The 20,204-nt window shown below is 42.4% G+C and overlaps 2 protein-coding genes across 5 annotated transcripts in view; one reads left to right on the plus strand and one right to left on the minus strand.

Annotated features, from left to right (window-relative positions):
- Nucleotides 1-20,204, minus strand: part of LOC147348074 (uncharacterized) — a 238,979-nt gene that overhangs the window by 168,898 nt on the left and 49,877 nt on the right. The gene's annotated exons all lie outside the window — the stretch shown is intronic.
- Nucleotides 1-20,204, plus strand: part of MYRIP (myosin VIIA and Rab interacting protein) — a 228,280-nt gene that overhangs the window by 30,649 nt on the left and 177,427 nt on the right. For all 4 annotated transcript variants that reach the window (XM_086366026.1, XM_086366027.1, XM_086366025.1 and 1 more), the window contains exon 2: nucleotides 1,193-1,337. In XM_086366026.1, coding sequence (XP_086222152.1) covers nucleotides 1,228-1,337 — 110 coding nt within the window. In that variant the 5' untranslated portion in view covers nucleotides 1,193-1,227. The remainder of the gene's footprint in view (nucleotides 1-1,192; nucleotides 1,338-20,204) is intronic.

The following is a 20,204-nucleotide window of genomic DNA, read 5'->3' on the forward strand; positions in this document are numbered from 1 at the left end:
AATACATCTCTGTTATCTCAGCCAGCTCATCTGTGATGCTGTTACTAGACAGCTGTTACACCTACGTGTATGCCAATGCCATTCAGTCTTGATTAATGTAGCTGTATAATAAAGACATTCAGTATTGAGTGGAGGTGCTAAGAGTGGTCATTCTTGCCTTTTTCCTGATCTTAGGGGGAAACAGTCAGTCTTTCATCACTGAATTTGATGCTAATTGTAGGTTTTTGTTGTTTTTCTTTTTTAAATGCCTTTTATATGATGGAGGGAATATTCTCTAGTCTTAGTTTTCAGAGGGTTTCTATCATGAATGGGCACTGAAGTTTGTCAAATGCTTCTTCTGTATCTCTTGAAATGATCGGATGATTTTTCCCTTTTTTTCTACGAATGTAGTGGGTTACTCTGATTTTTTTACATTGCTTAGATAAAACTCACTTGGTTATGGTATGTAATAATGCTTTTGAAATCTTGCTGCATTGGTTCCACAGATATTTTTGTGGAGAATGTTTGAATTTATGTTTGTGATGCCCTTCAATTCTGGGCACTTTTCTGGAATTATTTAATTTTACCACTGGGTGCAACCATTCACTAAAAATTATTTTTTTTAAAAAATGTGGTTTCCCATAATTTTTAGATATTCACCTCTGGGGAGGTGTTTCTTTGAAATATATTTTCTGGTGCTAAGAAAATGTCTAAAGGTATTATTTTACTTTTTTTTTTGCAGAAGAGAGTTTATCAATTTCTAGTTTGTATTTTAGTCATGTGATAAAAGCTTCAGGAGATATAGAGGATATTTTTTAAAGTATGATTTTTTTATCGTGCAATTATGTGTAATTACAATTTGAGACTTCAAATCACAGAACTTGAGAAGTTTTGGATATTGTCTTTTGGCGTTTTGCAGAAATTTACAGCAGATCTCATGTACACCTCATTTTATTGAAAATAATAATTTATCGTTTTTTTTTCTAATTTAAGAACTGGGATAAATAACAGTGTTGATGATCAGTTACTGTCACTTTTTCTCTGCAGCCTTGCTGAAGTTGTCTCTAAATATTTGCTGAGTATGAAAGCAGAGCAGGAAACCACCTTATATAAACACTGTGTTTAATTCTGTTTAATAACAACATTGGTTGATTTTACCCATGGAGAACTATTTTCTTGCCCTCAATTTGTGGTCTTTCCTTTGATTTCTCAGGTCTTGTCTCATCCCTCTGTGTTTGGTATTAAATCATGGGGAGGAAGCTGGACCTGTCTGGTCTGACCGACGATGAAACAGAGCATGTTCTCCAGGTGGTCCAGCGAGACTTCAATCTCCGAAAAAGAGAGGAAGAGCGTCTCAGGTGAGATGCTGTTTTGCGCCTGGGTACATTGAACCACGTGTGGACAAGTGAAACAGGCTTCCTGATGCTCCTTGCTGTCAGCCCTGTGTTCAAAGTGTTTATATCATGTAAACACATGTAAAAAGAATGCCCTTCCCTCCATAGTCAGGCTGACTGGCTTCACTGCTGGACATCACAATGTCAGCTCAGGAATGTGACTGTTCACACTGGCAGTCAACATTGTTGTTTGGCTGCCTACCTGATACATTATTAGCTGTGGAATGGATGGAGTTTGTGATGACAAGAGCTGCTTTGAGCTTGCTCCTGGCTTTTATTTTCTTGTCCAGGTACTCTTGAAGAATAACCCAAGTGTTATATAAATGGGAGAATTAGACTCATAGCTGTATACTCTTCTGTTAGAGCTCTTGGCTACTATGGCACAGAAAGAGAGCTCTGAACACCTGATTCAAGGAGAATGATCTCCAGGCTGGGATGGGAATACCTGACTCAACCTTGCCCCCTCATTTTATAGAAGGGAAAACTGAGACCCAGAGAGGGGGGCTTCTGACTCCTCTGCAGTTGATATTTTCTTGTGGGATGTTCTTGGAAGTACTGTGCTGCCTAAATTTGGAAGAAGTCACAATGATGGAAATGCGGTCATGTGCTGGGGTTTGTGTGTTAGAACCTGATGGCAAGTCCTCATGAGCTCCTGTCCTCCATAAACTTGTTTTTATGTTTGAATTTTTTTAAGGTTTCTTTTTTTTTTTTTTTTAATGTGGACCATTTTTTTTAAGTCTTTATTGAATTTGTTACAATATTATTTCTGTTTTATGTTTTGGGTTTCTTATTTTTTGGCTACAAGGCATGTGGGATCTTCGTTCCCCAACCAGGGATCAAACTCATATACCCTGCCTTAGAAGATGAAATCTTCAATACTAGCCTGCCAGGGAGACCCCCACAAACCTGTTATCTCTTAGGATCTCACAGGTTTGTCATGGTACTGTCTCCTTCCTTGGCCATTGAGTTCAAAACCTGTCTTTATAATTCCTCCCTGACTTGGTTCTCACGCAGGCTAGGGCCCAGCCTTGTTACTTCTGCCTCCTCCACATCTCTCCCAACCTGCTTCCAGTCCAGCTTTCATGGCTCTCCATCCCAGTCACTGCAGTGACTTCTCCATGATCCTGTCTCTACTTCTCCAGAGTGGTGCCCCAGTTCAGTTCGAATCATGCCCTTTCCCACTCTGCTTAAAACTGACATGGGTTGTTTCCTTTTGCCCTTGGAGTTTCTCAGTCTTTCTGTTTCTGTAGAAGAGTAACCCCCATTTCTTGTAAGCACCCTCGTGTAATTAACTTTATTTCTACCATGTTTTTTTCCCATATTGTATATATTCAATACGTGCTTGTTAGATGGAAGACAAGAAATATGTTAAATAGTTAGTTGATTTAAAAACCATGTGCCATAGAAACAGACTATGAATCAATGGAACAGAATAGAGAGCCAAGAAATAAACCCACAGACCTCTGGTTAATCAATCTTCAACAAAGGAAGCAAGAGTATACAATGGGAAAAAGACAGTCTCTTCAGCAAGTAGAGTTGGGAAAATTGGGTAGGCACGTGTAAACTGAAATGAGAACATACCCTCACACTATACACAAAATAAACTCAAAATGACTTAAAGACTTAAATATAAGGTATGGTATCCTGAGATTCCTAGAAGAGATCATACGCAAAACATTCTCTGATATAAATCATACCAATGTTTTCTTAGGTCATTCTTCCAAGGCAATAGAAATAAAAACAAAACTAAACAAATGGGACCTAATCAAACTTCCAAGCTTTTCCACAGCAAAGGAAACCATAAACAAAATGAAGACAACCTACAGAATAGGAGAAAATATTTGCCAGTGGTGTGACTGACAGGTGTATATTTCCAAAATATACAAATAGCTCATACAACTCAACAACAAAAAAACAAACAACTCAGTTGAAAAATGAGCAGAAGGCATTAATAGACATTTCTCCAAAGAAATAATATAAATGGCCAATAGGCACTTGAAAAGATGCTCAACATTGCTAATTATTCAGTTCAGTTCAGTTCAGTTCAGTCGCTCATTCGTGTCTGACTCTTTGCGACCCCATGAACTGCAGCATGCCAGGCCTCTCTGTCCATCACCAACTCCCGGAGTTCACCCAGACTCATGTCCATCGAGTCAGTGATGCCATCCAGCCATCTCATCCTCTGTCGTCCCCTTCTCCTCCTGCCCCCAATCCTTCCCAGCATCAGAGTCTTTTCCAATGAATCAACTCTTCACATGAGGTGGCCAAAGTACTGGAGTTTCAGAGAAACACAAATCAAAACTACAGTGTGTATGACCTCACACTGGTCAGCATGACCATCATTAGAAAGTCTACAGATAACAAATGCTGGAGAGGATGTGGAAGAAAGGGAACTCTCTTGCACTGTTGGAGAATGTAAGTTGTTCCAGGCACTGTGGAAAGTAGTATTCTCAGAAAGCTAAGAATAGAATTACCGTATGTCCAGCAATCCCACTCCTGGAATATATCTAGACAAAACTCAATCCACAATGATACAAGCACCCCTGTGTTCCTAGAAATACTGTTCAAAATAGCCGAGACATGCAAACAAGTGGAGTGAGTGTCTGTTGACCGATGAGTGGATAACACAATGCGGTGCTTATATATAATGCAATATAAGAAATGAAATGATGCCATTTGCAGCAACATGGATGTGACTAGAAGTTAGCGTACTAGGTGAAGGAAGTCAGAAAGACAAGCACCGTATGATATCGCGTATACGTGGAATCTGAAATATGAAACAAACGAGCCTATCTACAGAACAGAAACAGACTCTCAAACTTACAGAACAGACTTGTGGTTGCCCAGGGGGAGGGGGGTTGGGCGGGATGGTGTGGATGGGAGGTTGGGGTTAGCAGGTGTAAACTCTTGTATATGGAATGGATAAACAAGGTCCTACTATATAGCACAGAGAATTATATTCAATATACTATGATAAACCATAATGGAAAGAATAGTTAAAAAGGAAAATGTGTGTGTGTGTATATGTATGTATAACTGAAGTCATTTTGCTATGCAGCAGAAATTAACACAACATTGTAAATCAACTACACTTAAAAAATCCCATGTGCCAGACACTGTTCTAGCTGTTGGGTACATAACAGTGAGCCAAACGAGCCTTCACCCCATGGAGTTTATATTTCAGAGCTATACTACCCATACTATAGCCATCAACCACATATGGCTTTGTGCGCTTATAATGGGGTGAGTCTGAATTGACTTGCACTATAACTGTAACATACACACCAGATCTCCAAATTTTAGTACCGAAAAATGTAAGCTATCTCATTAATAATTTTTATGTTGACTACATTTTGAAACACCAAATTTTGGATACATGAGGTTAAAGAAGAAACATTAAAATTAATTTTCCCTGCTTATGTTTACTTCTTTTTTAGCTTGGGTACTAGAAAATTTAAAATTAAACATGTCTCACATTATATTTCAATTGGCTAGTGCTGCCCTAGAGGGAGGGCAGAGAGAGAGGATGTAAATAAATAAAAATATACTTGTATGTATTAGGTGATGAGAGCCACGAAAAAGAATGAAGCGGAGAAATGGGGGCAGAGACTGGCTGGGGATGGGCAGGGGGCTCTTTAGTGCATGGGCTGCTCAGGGAAGACCTCTGTGGTCTTGAAGGAGGTGAGGGAGGGAGCTGGGCTGCTCTCTGGGGTGACATCAAGCAGGGCGGAGGCAACAACAGATGTCGGCTTCTGATTCAGGAATGCGCCTCTGTGTTTCCAGAGAAGCTGGAAGGGAGGGAGCCGGGGAGAGTGCAGTGGTGGAACAAAGTCCAAGCAGTATCCTAAGTTTGAACCACACGTAGGAAATCCAGACTCAAAACCACTGCAGTGGGCAAACCTTTCCTTGCCTCTCTGCGTTGCCTGGGTTTAGGAGACGTGGAAGAGTCTTGGAAGCTATGATACAGAAGGTGTCTTTGAATTCTTTAATTTTTGCGGCAATGAGCATAAGATTCAGAATAGAATATTTTTCTTCTAAGATTTCAAATTGAATTGTGTTTCTTTTCTCCTGGACAGCTGCTCTTTATTTACCTAATTTCTCCGGTTAGGTTTTTGTGAGGGTAGGTGTCAGGTGTAGAGGTTACACAGTGTTTCTAATGATCTGTTCTTCAGTGCTGACATTAAGTGTGCTGAATATATAGGTGGTGAAAGTGTGAATTAAATGCCCTCAGAACACATGATGGTGAGACAGAGCGGGCAGGGGCTGAAGAGTTCAACACAATTAGGTCACTGAAATAAACTAATGGAAAGACAACTAGAAGACATGAAGCAGTCTGGGTGCACTGCAGTTTCCAGTATTATTATCCATCATTATTTCATTATTATTGATTCCTCATAGAAGTTCCCATAAGGAGGGTCCCCATGTACATGAAGGCACCAAAGCACAGAGAGGTTACAGAGCTTTCTCAGCATCACACAGTTAACTGGGATAGAGCCAATTCTGTTTCCCACATTCTCTGAATTATATAGATTGGATCAAGCCTTTTCAAAACTGTTCTTCGGTGGGAGTAGGAGACTCCTGTCTCCCACTCTCCACCACACCCTCTAATGAGCAGAGTCACACCACCATTGGGTACATCAGCTCCTGCGCATATACACAGTCAGAGGTCTTCCTATATAACGTGACTCTGTGGGCCCCGTATCACTGAAACTATATGCTGAAGCACTGGGGATGTGGTATATCGAACATCTAATCCCATTAAAGACTATATGTATAGTAGGACAAGTTAGGGGGAAGGCAGAGGACTGGGCAGGCCTGAGAACTGTGGACGTGCAGCAGCAGCAGAGGACGGGGTACTTATGTACAACTTCAATACAGTGTTGATTTCCTTTTCTAGGACACACCATAGTATTAAAGCTATGGATGGAGCACATCAGAGAACAAAAGACATGTTGACCCTGCTCCTTCCTCCAGGTGCTTGGGGTCTAGATGAATCAGGTAAATGTGTAGAAAATACATATTATACTTGATTCATTTTATTCCTTGTCTTTCATCAGATGATTTCATGCAAATAGTAAAAAACAAAATGGTAAAGAACACTGAGATGAAAAGCGCCAGTCCTCTGCTCCATGTTTGATTAGTTTTATCCTTAATCCTGTAGTCCTCCTAGCCTTAAATTTAAATCTGTAAATTTAAAATATGTGGGTATGTTGCTATTTCTTGATGTATCAACTTTAGGTAGTCTTTCATTTTTCTGCTCTGAATAGTGGGGACTTTGCTTACTTACTTAGAGTACTTTACCTTTGGTTTCTTGCTTGTTATTATCTGTGGTTTGGTTTTCTATTGGTCATCTTTCAAATGTACATTTGAAACCTGTCTCGTTCCATGCATGTTCATGCTCCTTTCTTGGTCTGGCAGCACGAGGATTCATATGATGTTCCTACCTTCTGTCTACCACCCCTTCCAGTTTCTTCATCTCACATCTGTCCACACGGTACCTTTATTTTTATGTATTCAAGGTTGAGGCCATTTGGGTGCTGTTCTGCAAACATAAATTTGAGCCTTTCTTGTTTTATTCAGAGGTTGACACTACTGTTGAAAATCAATAGTCATTATGATTGAAAATGGAGTTCGCTGCTTCCTCTTTCAGAACTGCACTGAAATCTGTAGGTGGCTGATTGGTCTCCTCCTTTTCTGTTTACTTTTATGAATCAATTTCATTTGTATTTCCTTGCTGTCATTTTAAATAAGTCTTGGGAAGGCGGAAAGGCCACCAAGTGTTAAGTTTGCCATCTGGAACTCACTGGCCACAGTAACTTCCTTGCTGGTCAGGGCCACAGAGGAGCCTGGGGAGGTGCAGACATAAAGGGCTCCCTGTGTGACCAGAGCATGCTCGGGTCACACAGATGTGGACCTTAAAGGTCCTTCTACTGCTGTTTACCTCATCGTTAGCTGGAGGGAGCCTGACCTCCAAAACACTGGATGGAGGGGAGTTTCTGATGACCTCCAAAACACTGGATGGAGGGGAGTTTCTGATGACTTTGTGCTGGAAAGAAAAACTCTTGGTGAGATAAGTCACTGAGGCCTTGGGGTTTATTTGTTACAGCAGCATAGTCTAGTATGACTTTGACTAATACAGTTTCTGGGAGCTGAAAGGGACCTTGACTTTATAGCTGTAGAAGGAGGCTTGTGGGGTGAACATGCTGTTAGTGGGTAGAGCCTGGCCTGGACCCTCGGCTCCTGGTCTTCTGCCATCTCATATACTATAAGACACCTGTGGAAATATCTCCTGACTTACAGTAGGATCATAATTTATACTCTGTGATTTTATATTGTCAGGCACGTTTACAAAGTGGTTTTAAAAATGAGTGTTAATTGCATGGCACTCTGGTGTTCAGACTGAGATGTTTATGAGATAGCCACAGCGTTTAAAATTTCTCATTTAAAATGTGCTGGCCAGAAGCTAGTTAGCATCTGGATAACTTCCAAGGATTTGCTGCTGCTCTAATGGACTTGGTCTGTGGGGGAGCAGGGGTTAGATTTGATGAAATGGTTTCCCGTAATGCGACTGGCCATTAATTGTCAGGGTTTGCTGAACTGAGAGTGTTCTTCTGCCTGCCAAGGACTGCTGGGCTCAGGCAAGGCCAGGCCAGGGGAAGGAAGGGAGGGGAGGATGGAGCGTGAGTGGCAGGGCACTTCCCGTCTAGTCTTTCTCTGAGAGGCTCAGTGCCTGCAGCCCAGCAGCTACAGTATGTAAATTCCTCCTCCTTTGGCCTGTGTTAAGAAGAGGATTAATGCACTTGGAGACCTGTTTCTGTCACTCACTTGCTGACATAGCCTGCACCCTCTCTGCACCTCGGTGACAGGGTGTGAGGGCAATCATCCATCCCCCAAGAGTCAGATCTAAGTGTTGTGAGAAAGTAACTAAAAGCTGCCAGGGCGTGTGGAAGGCCCACTGCAGGAAAGCAGAGCATCTCCCTCAATTAGAAAAGCTTTGTGTTTCTAGTCTGTTATACAGAAACCCCTTTAAGGTTCAGTTATGATTTTATTAAATAGAAAGAACACAGAGCTTTTAATGAAATGAGTTAGTGATCTTTCTTCATTCAAAATTCATTTTAAACAAATTAAAATTTTATCACACGAATTTAATTTTTCAAGAAGTTTCTTTTTCAAAAAGTAAAATGCCCTTGCTTTCAGGGTCCCTAGTCTGGACATTTACATTTATGGAATGAATTAACAAACACTCCTAGTCATGTCCTTCTTTGAAGCTGGAGGTCAGATTGCCTTGTCTTCACTCAGCTGGAATACATAGGCCCCGTGGTTTATGAAATTACCATGCGTTCACAGAGTGCATCTGTCCTGCACTTCCTCACTGCCCTGGGTAGCCCCGGAGATGCTGCAGGAATGCTGTGGCATTCACCTGTCCAGGTGATGCATCTGCTGCAGAGAGGGGGTGCTGCAAGGCAGGATTCCTTCCTCTGCACTGCTGGATCAGGTTGACTGGCCAGTCACCTGGCGGGGTTCCGAAATGACAGAGCCGAAAGCGGGTGCACTCTGTGGAGTGGAAGGGCAGACACAGCTCTATTTGAGTCACCTTTTGACGGGGAAGGCCCAGCAATGCAGAGACACTGGGAGCAGTCCCGGAGGCTTGTGTAGGGCAGGTGTGGGGACCTCAGAGTGGGACGTGAGTAGGATAAAGAGTATCAATCTCAAGCTATAAGGGACTGCACAGATTTTTTAAATCGCCTTTTTACTTAGTACTGATACTTTTAATAATGAAAAGGTCACATATATTAAATCAAAGCTATTGAATATCCATTCATTTGCTTCAAAATCATATACTGAATGTCAGGAGCCTCCTGGGGAAATGGGAGGGGGATGAAAGGGTAGGGGAGGGAGAGAAAGGTTCACAAAATTACTAAGTGCCTTAACCCCTGGGGAGAAGTCCAGAAGGTGAACTAAGTCTGATATGAATAATTAGGATGCTATGCAGAGTGAGAAAAACAGACCCATGGGAATACTTTCATCTTGGAGGTGGGAGGTAGGAGAAAGGAAGGACTTCCTCAAGGAGAGGTGCATTTGATTTGATCCTGGAAAACAGACAGCATTTTTAAAGTGGATTGAGACAAAGGTCTGGGCGGCAGGGAGCATCCTGTGTGTTACTCACTCTGTCGTGTCTGACTCTTTGCAACCCCACGGACTGTAGCCCACCAGGCTCCTCTGTCCATGGGATTCTGGAGAATACTAGAGTGGGTTGCCAGGCCCTCCTCCTGGGGATCTTCCTGACTCAGGGATCGAACCCAGGTCTCCCTCATTGCAGGCAGGTTTTTTTTTTTGTTGTTGTTGTTGTTGTTGTTGTTTTTGCCATCTGAGCCTATTCCCTCTGCCAGGAATGCCAACAGGATAGAAAAAAGGACATGTTTCCTCAACCCAATCAGGAGCTGTGGTGGGGGGCAGTGGGTGAAGTGACTTGCCAACAGTTCTTTCTGCACCACAGCTAATCATGTGGAATAGAGTGTGGTGTTCCAGGAATATGACCTCTTCTCATTCCCAGCAAACTCTGGGAGAAGCACTGCTGCTGCTGCTGCTGCTAAGTCGCTTCAGTTGTGTCCGACTCTGTGCGACCCCATAGACGGCAGCCCACCAGGCTGCCCCGTCCCTGGGATTCTGCAGGCAAGAACGCTGGAGCGCGTTGCCATTTCCTGGGAGGAGCACTACGTCTACCCATTTCCAAAATGGGGAAAGTGAGTGTCTAAAAAGAAATTAAAAACTGGCCCAGGTTGTACACAGTGAAAGGTAGGATCAAACCTAGATAGTGCCACCCCAGAACTAGGACAGCACACTGCCTTGGTACTGAAAAAAAGGTGACCCAGGTGCCACGGGGACAGAATGGGTGAAATTAGGGCTGTCTTAGAAAATCTGGTACCTGTGCTTCCTAGAACCTGGGGTAAAATTCCCAGGGATGGGAACCTAGTAGGGTTTAAGTCAGGATACGGGGAAGTGTAGCTGGGGCATTACAGTAGTTATTAGCCACTTAATGTTTTGGCTTATCCAAATGTTAAGTGTAGTCTAGATGTGAAATACACTCTGGATTTCAAAGCTCTAGTTTGGAAAAGAATGTAAAGTGTCTCATTAATAATTTTATATTGAAAACACATTGAAATGAATCTAAAATTACATTTTAAGTAAAATGTATTGTTGTTATTCAGTCATTAAGTCATGTCCGACTCTTTGCAACCCCATGGACTGCAGTATGCCAGGCTTCCCTGTCCTTTACTATCTATTGGAGTTTGCTCAAATTCAGGTCCGTTGAATCAGTGATGTTATCCAACCATGTCATTCTCTGCCACCCTCTTCTCCTTTTGCTTTCGATCTTTCCTAGCATCAGGGTCTTTTCCAATGAGTCAACTCTTTGCATCAGGTAGCCAAAGTATTGGAGCTTCAGCATCAGTCCTTCCAATGAACATTCAGGATTGATTTCCTTTAGGATTGTCTGGTGTGATCTCCTTGCTGTCCAAGGGACTCTCAAGAGTTTTCTCCAGCACCACAGTTCAAAAGCATCGGTTCTTCAGCACTCAGCCTATTTTATGGTCCAGCTCTCACATCCGTACGTGACTGCTGGAAAAACCACAGCTTTGACTAGACGGACCTTTGTTAGCAAAGTGATGTCGCTGCCTTTATTTTTTTCCCCAAACTTTAAAGTTTTTGTTTCTGCTCTTTAATATGTTGTCTAGGTTTATCATAGCTTTCCTTCCAAGGAGCAAGTGCCTTTTAATTTCATGGCTGCAGTCACCATCTGCAGTGATTTTGGAGCCCAAGTCAGATGTAAAATAAAATTAAGTTCACCTGTTTCTTTTCTACTTTTTAAAATTATGACTACTAGAAGACCATATATATATATATATATATATATCTCACATTATATTTTTATTGGCCAACGCTAGTTTGGAATGCTGTGTTAAGCAATTTGGAATGTATAGGAGTAGAAAGTAAGCTTTCTTCCCCAATTTTGTTTAAGGCTAGTCCTTTCCTTTATGAGGTTCATAGGTATCTGAAAGAGCCAGTGGAAGTCTTCACTACCTAACTGTGCACTGGCCTTTGCTCTGGAGAATTGTCATATCTGCCATGTGAAGGTGATCTCAGAATGATCGCCTGGTATTGGCTTTATTGTGCAGTTTGAAAGGACAGCACATTATGATCATGCCATATTCACCACGGAGAGTTTGCACATCTCAGGAGAGAATAAATCCTTTGATACTTCTTTGGAATTAATGCTTGACGAAGTAAGTCTATGTCAAGACTTTTGAAATAATGAAGTGGCCTTAGGATGGCCTCATATTCATGATTCATATAATGTCTCTGGCACCATAAAACCATAAGTTATCACATATTTGCCTGTGGGGGCCTGCTTTTAAGAATGGCCAAGAGAGTTAAAGGAATCTTAAATTTGCTAGATGCTGCAGATGTGCTTATAACATAGAAAAAGAATCATACTGATGCTCTTTTTAATTTGTCACCCTTCAAGATGTACAGTTACTAATTTGTCAGTTCTGGATACTTCCTCCCTATAATCCCATGTTCTTTAATAACAATAGTCTAGATTGCTTTTGTAGCTCAAAGTTCCTGATATTATTTACTTTCCCACTCCCAATGTTAGAGGCTCAGCGCTGCTGGGCTCTGATAAAGCTTTTGTGGTGCGAATTCTTGGCTGGACTTTCATTCCTCAGATCTCTGGCTCCAGAAAGCATTTGTTTGGCATTTGGTGTGCACAGAATTCAGGACTTGGAAGAGAGTAAGAAGGAATGTTTCTGCAGCTATTGTGAAGGCAGCTTCCTTCAGCCACAGTAATTCAGGCATAGCCACAAGCACTTAGCCAGAAATGGCCTGAAATGCAGAGTTGGTGAACACAAATGGGCCGTATAGAAATCAGAGTTTCACCTTCCCCCTGTGCTACTGGAATGACAACTTCCTTGTCCCCATGACCTTCTTCAGTTCCTGGAAACAGGCCCCTGCCTTGGGGGCCCTGTCCCTTGCCTTCATCTCCTTACTCAGCTCCTGAAGAAAATAGGTCCATCTCAAACCCTCCTGTACTGTTGGTAGAAATGTTAAGTTGGTGCAGCTACTATGGAAAACAGTATGGAGGTTCCTCAGAAAACTACAAGTAGAATTACCGTATGACCCAGCATCCCCACTCCTGGGCATATCCCCAGACAAAACTATAATTAAAAGAGATACATGCACCCCTATGTTCAAGGCAGCAGTATTCACGATAGCCAAGACACGGAAGCCACCTAAATGTCCATCAGCATATGAATAGATAAAGGAGATGTGATACAAGTCTCCAGTGAAATGCTGCTGCTGCTGCTAAGTCGCGTCAGTCATGTATGACTCTGTGCGACCCCATAGACGGCAGCCCACCAGGCTCCCCCGTCCCTGGGATTCTCCAGGCAAGAACACCGGAGTGGGTTGCCATTTCCTCCTCCAATGCATGAAAGTGAAAAGTGAAAGTGAAGTCGCTCAGTCGTGTCTGACTCTTAGTGACCCCATGGACTGCTCAGCCATAAAAAATGAAATAATGCCATTTGCAGCAATATGGATGGACCTAGAGATCATCATATTAAGCGAAGTAAGACACGGAGAAACACAGGTATCGTGATATTGCCTGCATGTGGAAAAAATACGACACAAATGAACTTATGTACAGGACAGAAACACTCTTGGATGTAGAGAACAGATTTGTGGTTGTCAAGGGATTGGGAGGCTGGGGCTAGCAGATGCAAACCATTATATATAGAATGGATAAATAGCAAGGTCCTACTGTATAGCACAGGGAACCATATTCAATATCCTGTGATAAACTATAGTGGGAAAGAATATTAAAAAAGAGTATATATGTATGTGCCTGTGTATGTGTGTGTGTTTGTATATATATCTGAATCACTTTACTGTTCAGCAGAAATTAACACAGCATTGTAAATCAACTATACTTCCAAAACATAAATGTCAGTGAAGATAGAGGGAAAAAAGAAAGTAGGCCCATCTCCTGGACCAGTTTCTAAGCTGATATCATAGTGAAGGAAATTTGTGAACCACTTTCTCTCTCAGAATAACTCTTTGAGTGCCTTCTTTGAGATGGGAGATTTCTGCTCCAGCCTTGAGATTCCTTTGCTGGATATCTGACTGATGCCTTAAAGTCCCAGAAGAGCTGGGGCCCAGAGGAAGTCCTAGTCCTCTGCAGTTCACCGGCCCCCGCTGGCCTGACTCATGGGCTCCCATCATGCATCAGCTATGCATGTGTGTGGGCCTAGGACCCAAGCCTCCTCTTCCGACTGATTCTTATCCCCTAGGCCTGAGGCTACTCAGAGTACTGGTTCCTATATATCTAGCCGGATCCTGGGTTTCCAGGTGTGGTGATCTTAGGAGGTTGGCGGGATCTGTGATTCCAGCCACCTCTGGAGTTAATACTAGAATGATGTATCCCTGGCCTCTCCCAGGTTCCCCCCAAAGTTCCTGTGTGCGTGGTCAGCCCCTGTATCTGTGACAGTTATCCATAGTCAGCTCCCACCTTGCCCTGCTCAGCTTACCTTTCCCATCTTCCTGGCTAAGCATCTCACATCCACCAGGGTCCGTTCCCTGCACAGCCTGGGCTGTGATTTTGCCCCATTCCATGTCAGGTATGTACATGCCCGGAGCTCCGTCACTTCCCAAGGTGGCCTAGTTGGAGGGACAAGGTTTTGTGTTGCCTCCCAGATCCTACCTGCATGTTCCCCTGCCCCACTGCCCTCCTTCCCAGGGCTGGAGCCTACCTGAGTGCTCCTGCCAGATCTCCTCCCTGCCTGGAATCAGACCTCCCATGGCTGTGGGTTGTCTACCTCCCTGCACTACATCTCTGAGTCCCATTTCTGCAGGTCCTGGGCTTTCTCTTCTTCTTCCTCTTCCTAACCCAGGGATCGAATCCAAGTCTTCTGAGTTGGCAGGTGGATTCTTTACCAGCTGAGCCACAAGGGAAGCACATATCTATCTGCCTGGAATGTGGGGGGGTTAAATGAATCAGTAGATGTGAAGCCCCATGGACAAACCCCGGGGAACATGGTAAAGACTCATGAGAACTCAGGTGAGGTCTGTTCTTGCCTTATTCTAGGCTGGTGTATCTGGTTCATCAATTAAATAAAGTTCTCTTTAAATATTCATATCTATTTGGTAAATTCAAATGGTTTTTATGGTTTAGCTTTTCCTAAAGCAAGATACTTTCCCCCTTTTTTGCTATGAGATGATTTTCTACAGGCAGAATAGAAATGCTTGTGTTTATTTTGTAGCTGATGCTTAATTATTTAGACCTTTGATGTCTCTCTTCATTTGTACCTTCACTTGTGTGTTGACCTGCTGTGGCCAGAGAAGACTCTTGGCTGACAGGATGGTTTTGTTTTGTTTTTTCTTTAGACCCAGAAACTCTGATGCCTTTTATTTGGGATGGTGGTTCTGTGTATTTGTTTCCCCGCAGGCTTTCTGGTTTCTTTCTGATTATAGAAACAAAGCATTTCTGTATGAAATAGAAAATGGGCCAGTGGGCAGAGGAGTGAGTTTTGTGAAAATCACACTTTTCTTTTTTGACAGAATAAACACAAAGGGGAAACTTCTAGAGGTAGAAGTTCTGAACATACACAGCCACCCTAGCAGGACTAACTGGCCTTAGATGCAGCCACTCAGAGTGTTTGCTTTCTCCTGGAGACATCTTTCTGCCATGAAAGTGGTTTCCAAAGTCTTGCATGTCGCAGACCCATAGTATGGCGGGCTTCCCTCCTGGGCTGCTGCTTCATGAATCACATAGGCCAGTCCCTACCCCTGAGCCCCTTCACTCTGCTCTAATCTGCCATGAAAGGCCGTAGTGTTGCTGATGTGCTTACGGTATCACCTGACACAGAGGAGATTCTGCTGAACTGCTGTCGTTATTGAGAATGGCGGAGGATGCCTCTGGTCAGAAAAACTTGACCTGTTCTTCATGCCTCCCCTTTAACTATTGGAACCCTGTCCTAGAACTGACAGTATCAAACTTTGAAGTTGAGAAAGAATATCCCAGGATAGATGATGGAATTTTAGAGCTAACTTGAAACTTAAAAATCAGTCCTGAATTCAAGTATAACCTGCTTTATCAACGAAGCATCAAGTCTTTAGGAGTTAAGCATGTTACATAAAGCAACACAGCGAATGAACACTGGCAGTCTCATCCCGTTTCCTCAGCCGTGACAGTGTGTCTCTTGTTTAGGTTTTGTTTTCCAGTGTAGTTAAATATTCAGTTAAATGTCAGGAGATCTGCACCTTCCCTCCCCTCCACAATTAGTAGGAATATTTAAACTCACTGTATTGCTTAAATGCAACTCATCATCATTTAAAATAATCCAGATGACATGATATTAAACATTGAAAAGTCCAAAGACGCTACCAGAAAACTACTAGAGCTCATCAATGAATTCAGTAAAGTTGCAGGATACAAAATTAATACACAAAAATCTCTTGCATTTCTATACACTAACAACAAAAGACCAGAAAGAGGAATTAAGGAAGCAATCACATTTATCATCACATAGAAAAAGAATACCCAGGAATACACCTACCTAAGGAGACCAGTACTCTTGCCTGGAAAATCCCATGGATGGAGGAGCCTGGTAGGCTGCAGTCCATGGGGTCGCCAAGAGTCGGACACGACTGATCGACTTCACTTTCACTTTTCACTTTCATGCATTGGAGATGGAAATGGCAACCCACTCCAGTGTTCTTGCCTGGAGAATCCCAGGGATGGGGGAGCCTGGTGGGCTGCTGTCTATGTGGTCACACAGAGTCAGACACGACTGAAGTGACTTAGCAGCAGCAAGGAGACAATGGACTTGTCCTCTGAAAATTGTAAGACACTGATGGAAGAAATTGAAGATGACACAGATGGAAAGATATACCATGTTCTTGGATTAGAAGAATCACTACTGTCAAAATGACTATACTACCCAAGGAAACCTACAGATTCTATGTAATCCCTATTCCCCATGAACAGTATGAAAAGGCAAAATGATAGGATACTGAAAGAGAAACTCCCCAGGTCAGTAGGTGCCCAATATGCTACTGGTGATCAGTGGAGAAATAACTCCAGAAAGAATGAAGGGATGGAGCCAAAGCAAAAACAATACCCAGCTGTGGATGTGACTGGTGACAGAAGCAAGGTCTGATGCTGTAAAGAGCAATATTGCATAGGAACCTGGAAAGTCAGGTCCATGAATCAAGGCAAATTGGAAGTGGTCAACAAGAGATGGCAAGAGTGAATGTCGACATTCTAGGAATCAGTGAACTGAAATGGACTGGAATGGGTGAATTTAACTCAGATGACCATTATATCTACTACTGCGGGCAGGAATCCCTCAGAAGAAATGGAGTAGCCATCATGGTCAACAAAAGAGTCTGTAATGCAGTACTTGGATGCAATCTCAAAAACGACAGAATGATCTCTGTTTGTTTCCAAGGCAAACCATTCAATATCACAGTAATCCAAGTCTATGCCCCAACCAGTAACGCTGAAGAAGCTGAAGTTGAACGGTTCTATGAAGACCTACAAAACCTTTTAGAACTAACACCCAAAAAAGATGTCCTTTTCATTATAGGGGACTGGAATGCAAAAGTAGGAAGTCAAGAAACACCTGGAGTAACAGGCAAATTTGGCCTTGGAATACGGAATGAAGCAGGGCAAAGACTAATAGAGTTTTGCCAAGAAAATGCACTGGTCATAACAAACACCCTCTTCCAACAACACAAGAGAAGACTCTATACATGGACATCACCAGATGGTCAACACCGAAATCAGATTGATTATATTCTTTGCAACCAAAGATAGAGAAGCTCTATACAGTCAGCAAAAACAAGACCAGGAGCTGACTGTGGCTCAGACCATGAACTCCTTATTGCCAAATTCAGATTGAAATTGAAGAAAGTATGGAAAACCACTAGACCATTCAAGTATGACCTAAATCAAATCCCTTATGATTATACAGTGGAAGTGAGAAATAGATTTAAGGGCCTAGATCTGATAGATAGAGTGCCTGATGAACTATGGAATGAGGTTCGTGACATTGTACAGGAGACAGGGATCAAGACCATTCCCATAGAAAAGAAATGCAAAAAAGCAAAATGGCTGTCTGGGGAGGCCTTATAAATAGCTGTGAAAAGAAGAGAAGCAAAAAGCAAAGGAGAAAAGGAAAGATATAAGCATCTGAATGCAGAGTTCCAAAGAATAGCAAGGAGACATAAGAAAGCCTTCTTCAGTGATCAATGCAAAGAAATAGAGGAAAACAACAGAATGGGAAAGACTAGGGATCTCTTCAAGAAAATCAGAGATACCAAAGGAACATTTCATGGAAAGATGAGCTCAATAAAGGACAGAAATGGTATGGACCTAACAGAAGCAGAAGATATTAAGAAGAGATGGCAAGAATACACAGAAGAACTGTACAAAAAAGATCTTCACGACCCAGATAATCACGATGGTGTGATCACTGACCTAGAGCCAGACATCCTGGAATGTGAAGTCAAGTGGGCCTTAGAAAGCATCACTATGAACAAAGCTAGTGGAGGTGATGGAATTCCAGTTGAGCTATTCCAAATCCTGAAAGATGATGCTATGAAAGTGCTGCACTCAATATGCCAGCAAATTTGGAAAACTCAGCAGTGGCCACAGGACTGGAAAAGGTCAGTTTTCATTCCAATCTCAAAGAAAGGCAATGCCAAAGAATGCTCAAACTACCGCACAATGGCACTCATCTCACACGCTAGTAAAGTCATGCTCAAAATTCTCCAAGCCAGGCTTCAGCAATATGTGAACCGTGAACTTCCTGATGTTCAAGCTGGTTTTAGAAAAGGCAGAGGAACCAGAGATCAAATTGCCAACATCCGCTGGATCATAGAAAAAGCAAGAGAGTTCCAGATTGACTATGCCAAAGCCTTTGACTGTGTGGATCACAATAAACTGTGAAAAATTCTGAAAGAGATGGGAATACCAGACCACCTGACCTGCCTCTTGAGAAATTTGTATGCAGGTCAGGAAGCAACAGTTAGAACTGGACATGGAACAACAGACTGGTTCCAAATAGGAAAAGGAGTTCATCAAGGCTGTATAATGTCACCCTGTTTATTTAACTTATATGCAGAGTACATCATGAGAAACGCTGGACTGGAAGAAACACAAGCTGGAATCAAGACTGCTGGTAGAAATATCAATAACCTCAGATATGCAGATGATACCACCCTTATGGCATAAAGTGAAGAGGAACTCAAAAGCCTCTTGATGAAAGTAAAAGTGGAGAGTGAAAAAGTTGGCTTAAAGCTCAACATTCAGAAAACAAAGATCATGGCATCCGGTCCCACCACTTCATGGGAAATAGATGGGGAAACAGTGCAAACAGTGTCAGACTTTATTTTTCTGGGCTCTAAAATCACTACAGATGGTGACTGCAGCCATGAAATTAAAAAGACGCTTACTCCTTGGAGGGAAAGTTATGATCAACCTAGATAGCATATTCAAAAGCAGAGACATTACTTTGCCAACAAATGTTCGTCTAGTCAAGGCTATGGTTTTTCCAGTGGTCATGTATGGATGTGAGAGTTGGACTGTGAAGAAGGCTGAGGGCCGAAGAATTGATGCTTTTGAACTGTGGTGTTGGAGAAGACTCTTGAGAGTCCCTTGGACTGCAAGGAGATCCAACCAGTCCATTCTAAAGGAGATCAGCCCTGGGAATTTTTTGGAGGGAATGATGCTAAAGCTGAAACTCCAGTACTTTGGCCACCTCATGCGAAGTTGACTCATTGGAAAAGACTCTGATGCTGGGAGGGATTGAGGGCAGGAGGAGAAGGGGACGACAGAGGATGAGATGGCTGGCTGGTGTCACTGACTCGATGGATGTGAGTCTGAGTGAACTCCAGGAGTTGGTGATGGACAGGGAGGCCTGGCGTGCTGCGATTCATGGGGTCAAAAAGAGTCAGACACGACTGAGCGACTGATCTGATCTGATCGGATTAAATTATCAATGGCATTTTTCACAGAACTAGTACAAAAAATTTTCTTAATTTGTATGGAAACACAAACGACCCTGAATAGGCAAAGCAATCCTGAGAAAAAATCAGGAATCAGTTGTAGGAATCAGGGCCCCTGACTTTAGAATATACTGCAAAACTCCAGTCATCGAAACACAATGGTACTGGCACAAAAACAGAAATATACATCAGTGGAACAGGATACAAAGCCCAGAAATAAACCAGTGTACCTATGGTCAGTTAATCCACAACGAAGGGGGCAAGAATATACAGTGGAGAAAAGACACTCTCGTCAGTAAGCGGTGCTGGGAAAACTGAACAGGTACCTGTAAAAGAATGAAATTAGAACATTCTCTAACACAACACGCAGAAATAAACGCAAAATGAGTTAAAGATTTAAGTGTAAGACTAGAATCTATAAAACTCTTAGAGGAAAACATAGGCAGAACACCGACAAACTGCAGCATCTTTTTGGATCTCCCTCCCAGAGTCATGAATGAAAACAAAAATAAACAGGACCTCATTAAACTTAAAAACTTTTGCACAGCAAAGTAAACCATAAACTGAAAAGACAACCCACAGAATGGGAGAAAATATTTGTAAGTGAAGCAACTGACAAGGGATTAATCTTCAAAATATATAAGCAGCTTATGCAGCTCAGTATACACAGAAAACCAGTCAAAAATGGGCGGAAGATCTAAATAGGTTTTTCTCCAAAGATGACATGCAGATGACCAAAAAAAAAAAAAAAAAAAGCACATGAAA

Source organism: Bos grunniens, chromosome 22 (assembly GCF_055505025.1).
Source record: "Bos grunniens cultivar Pamir isolate PY7600 chromosome 22, Bosgru_T2T1.0, whole genome shotgun sequence".
NCBI lineage: Eukaryota > Metazoa > Chordata > Mammalia > Artiodactyla > Bovidae > Bos > Bos grunniens.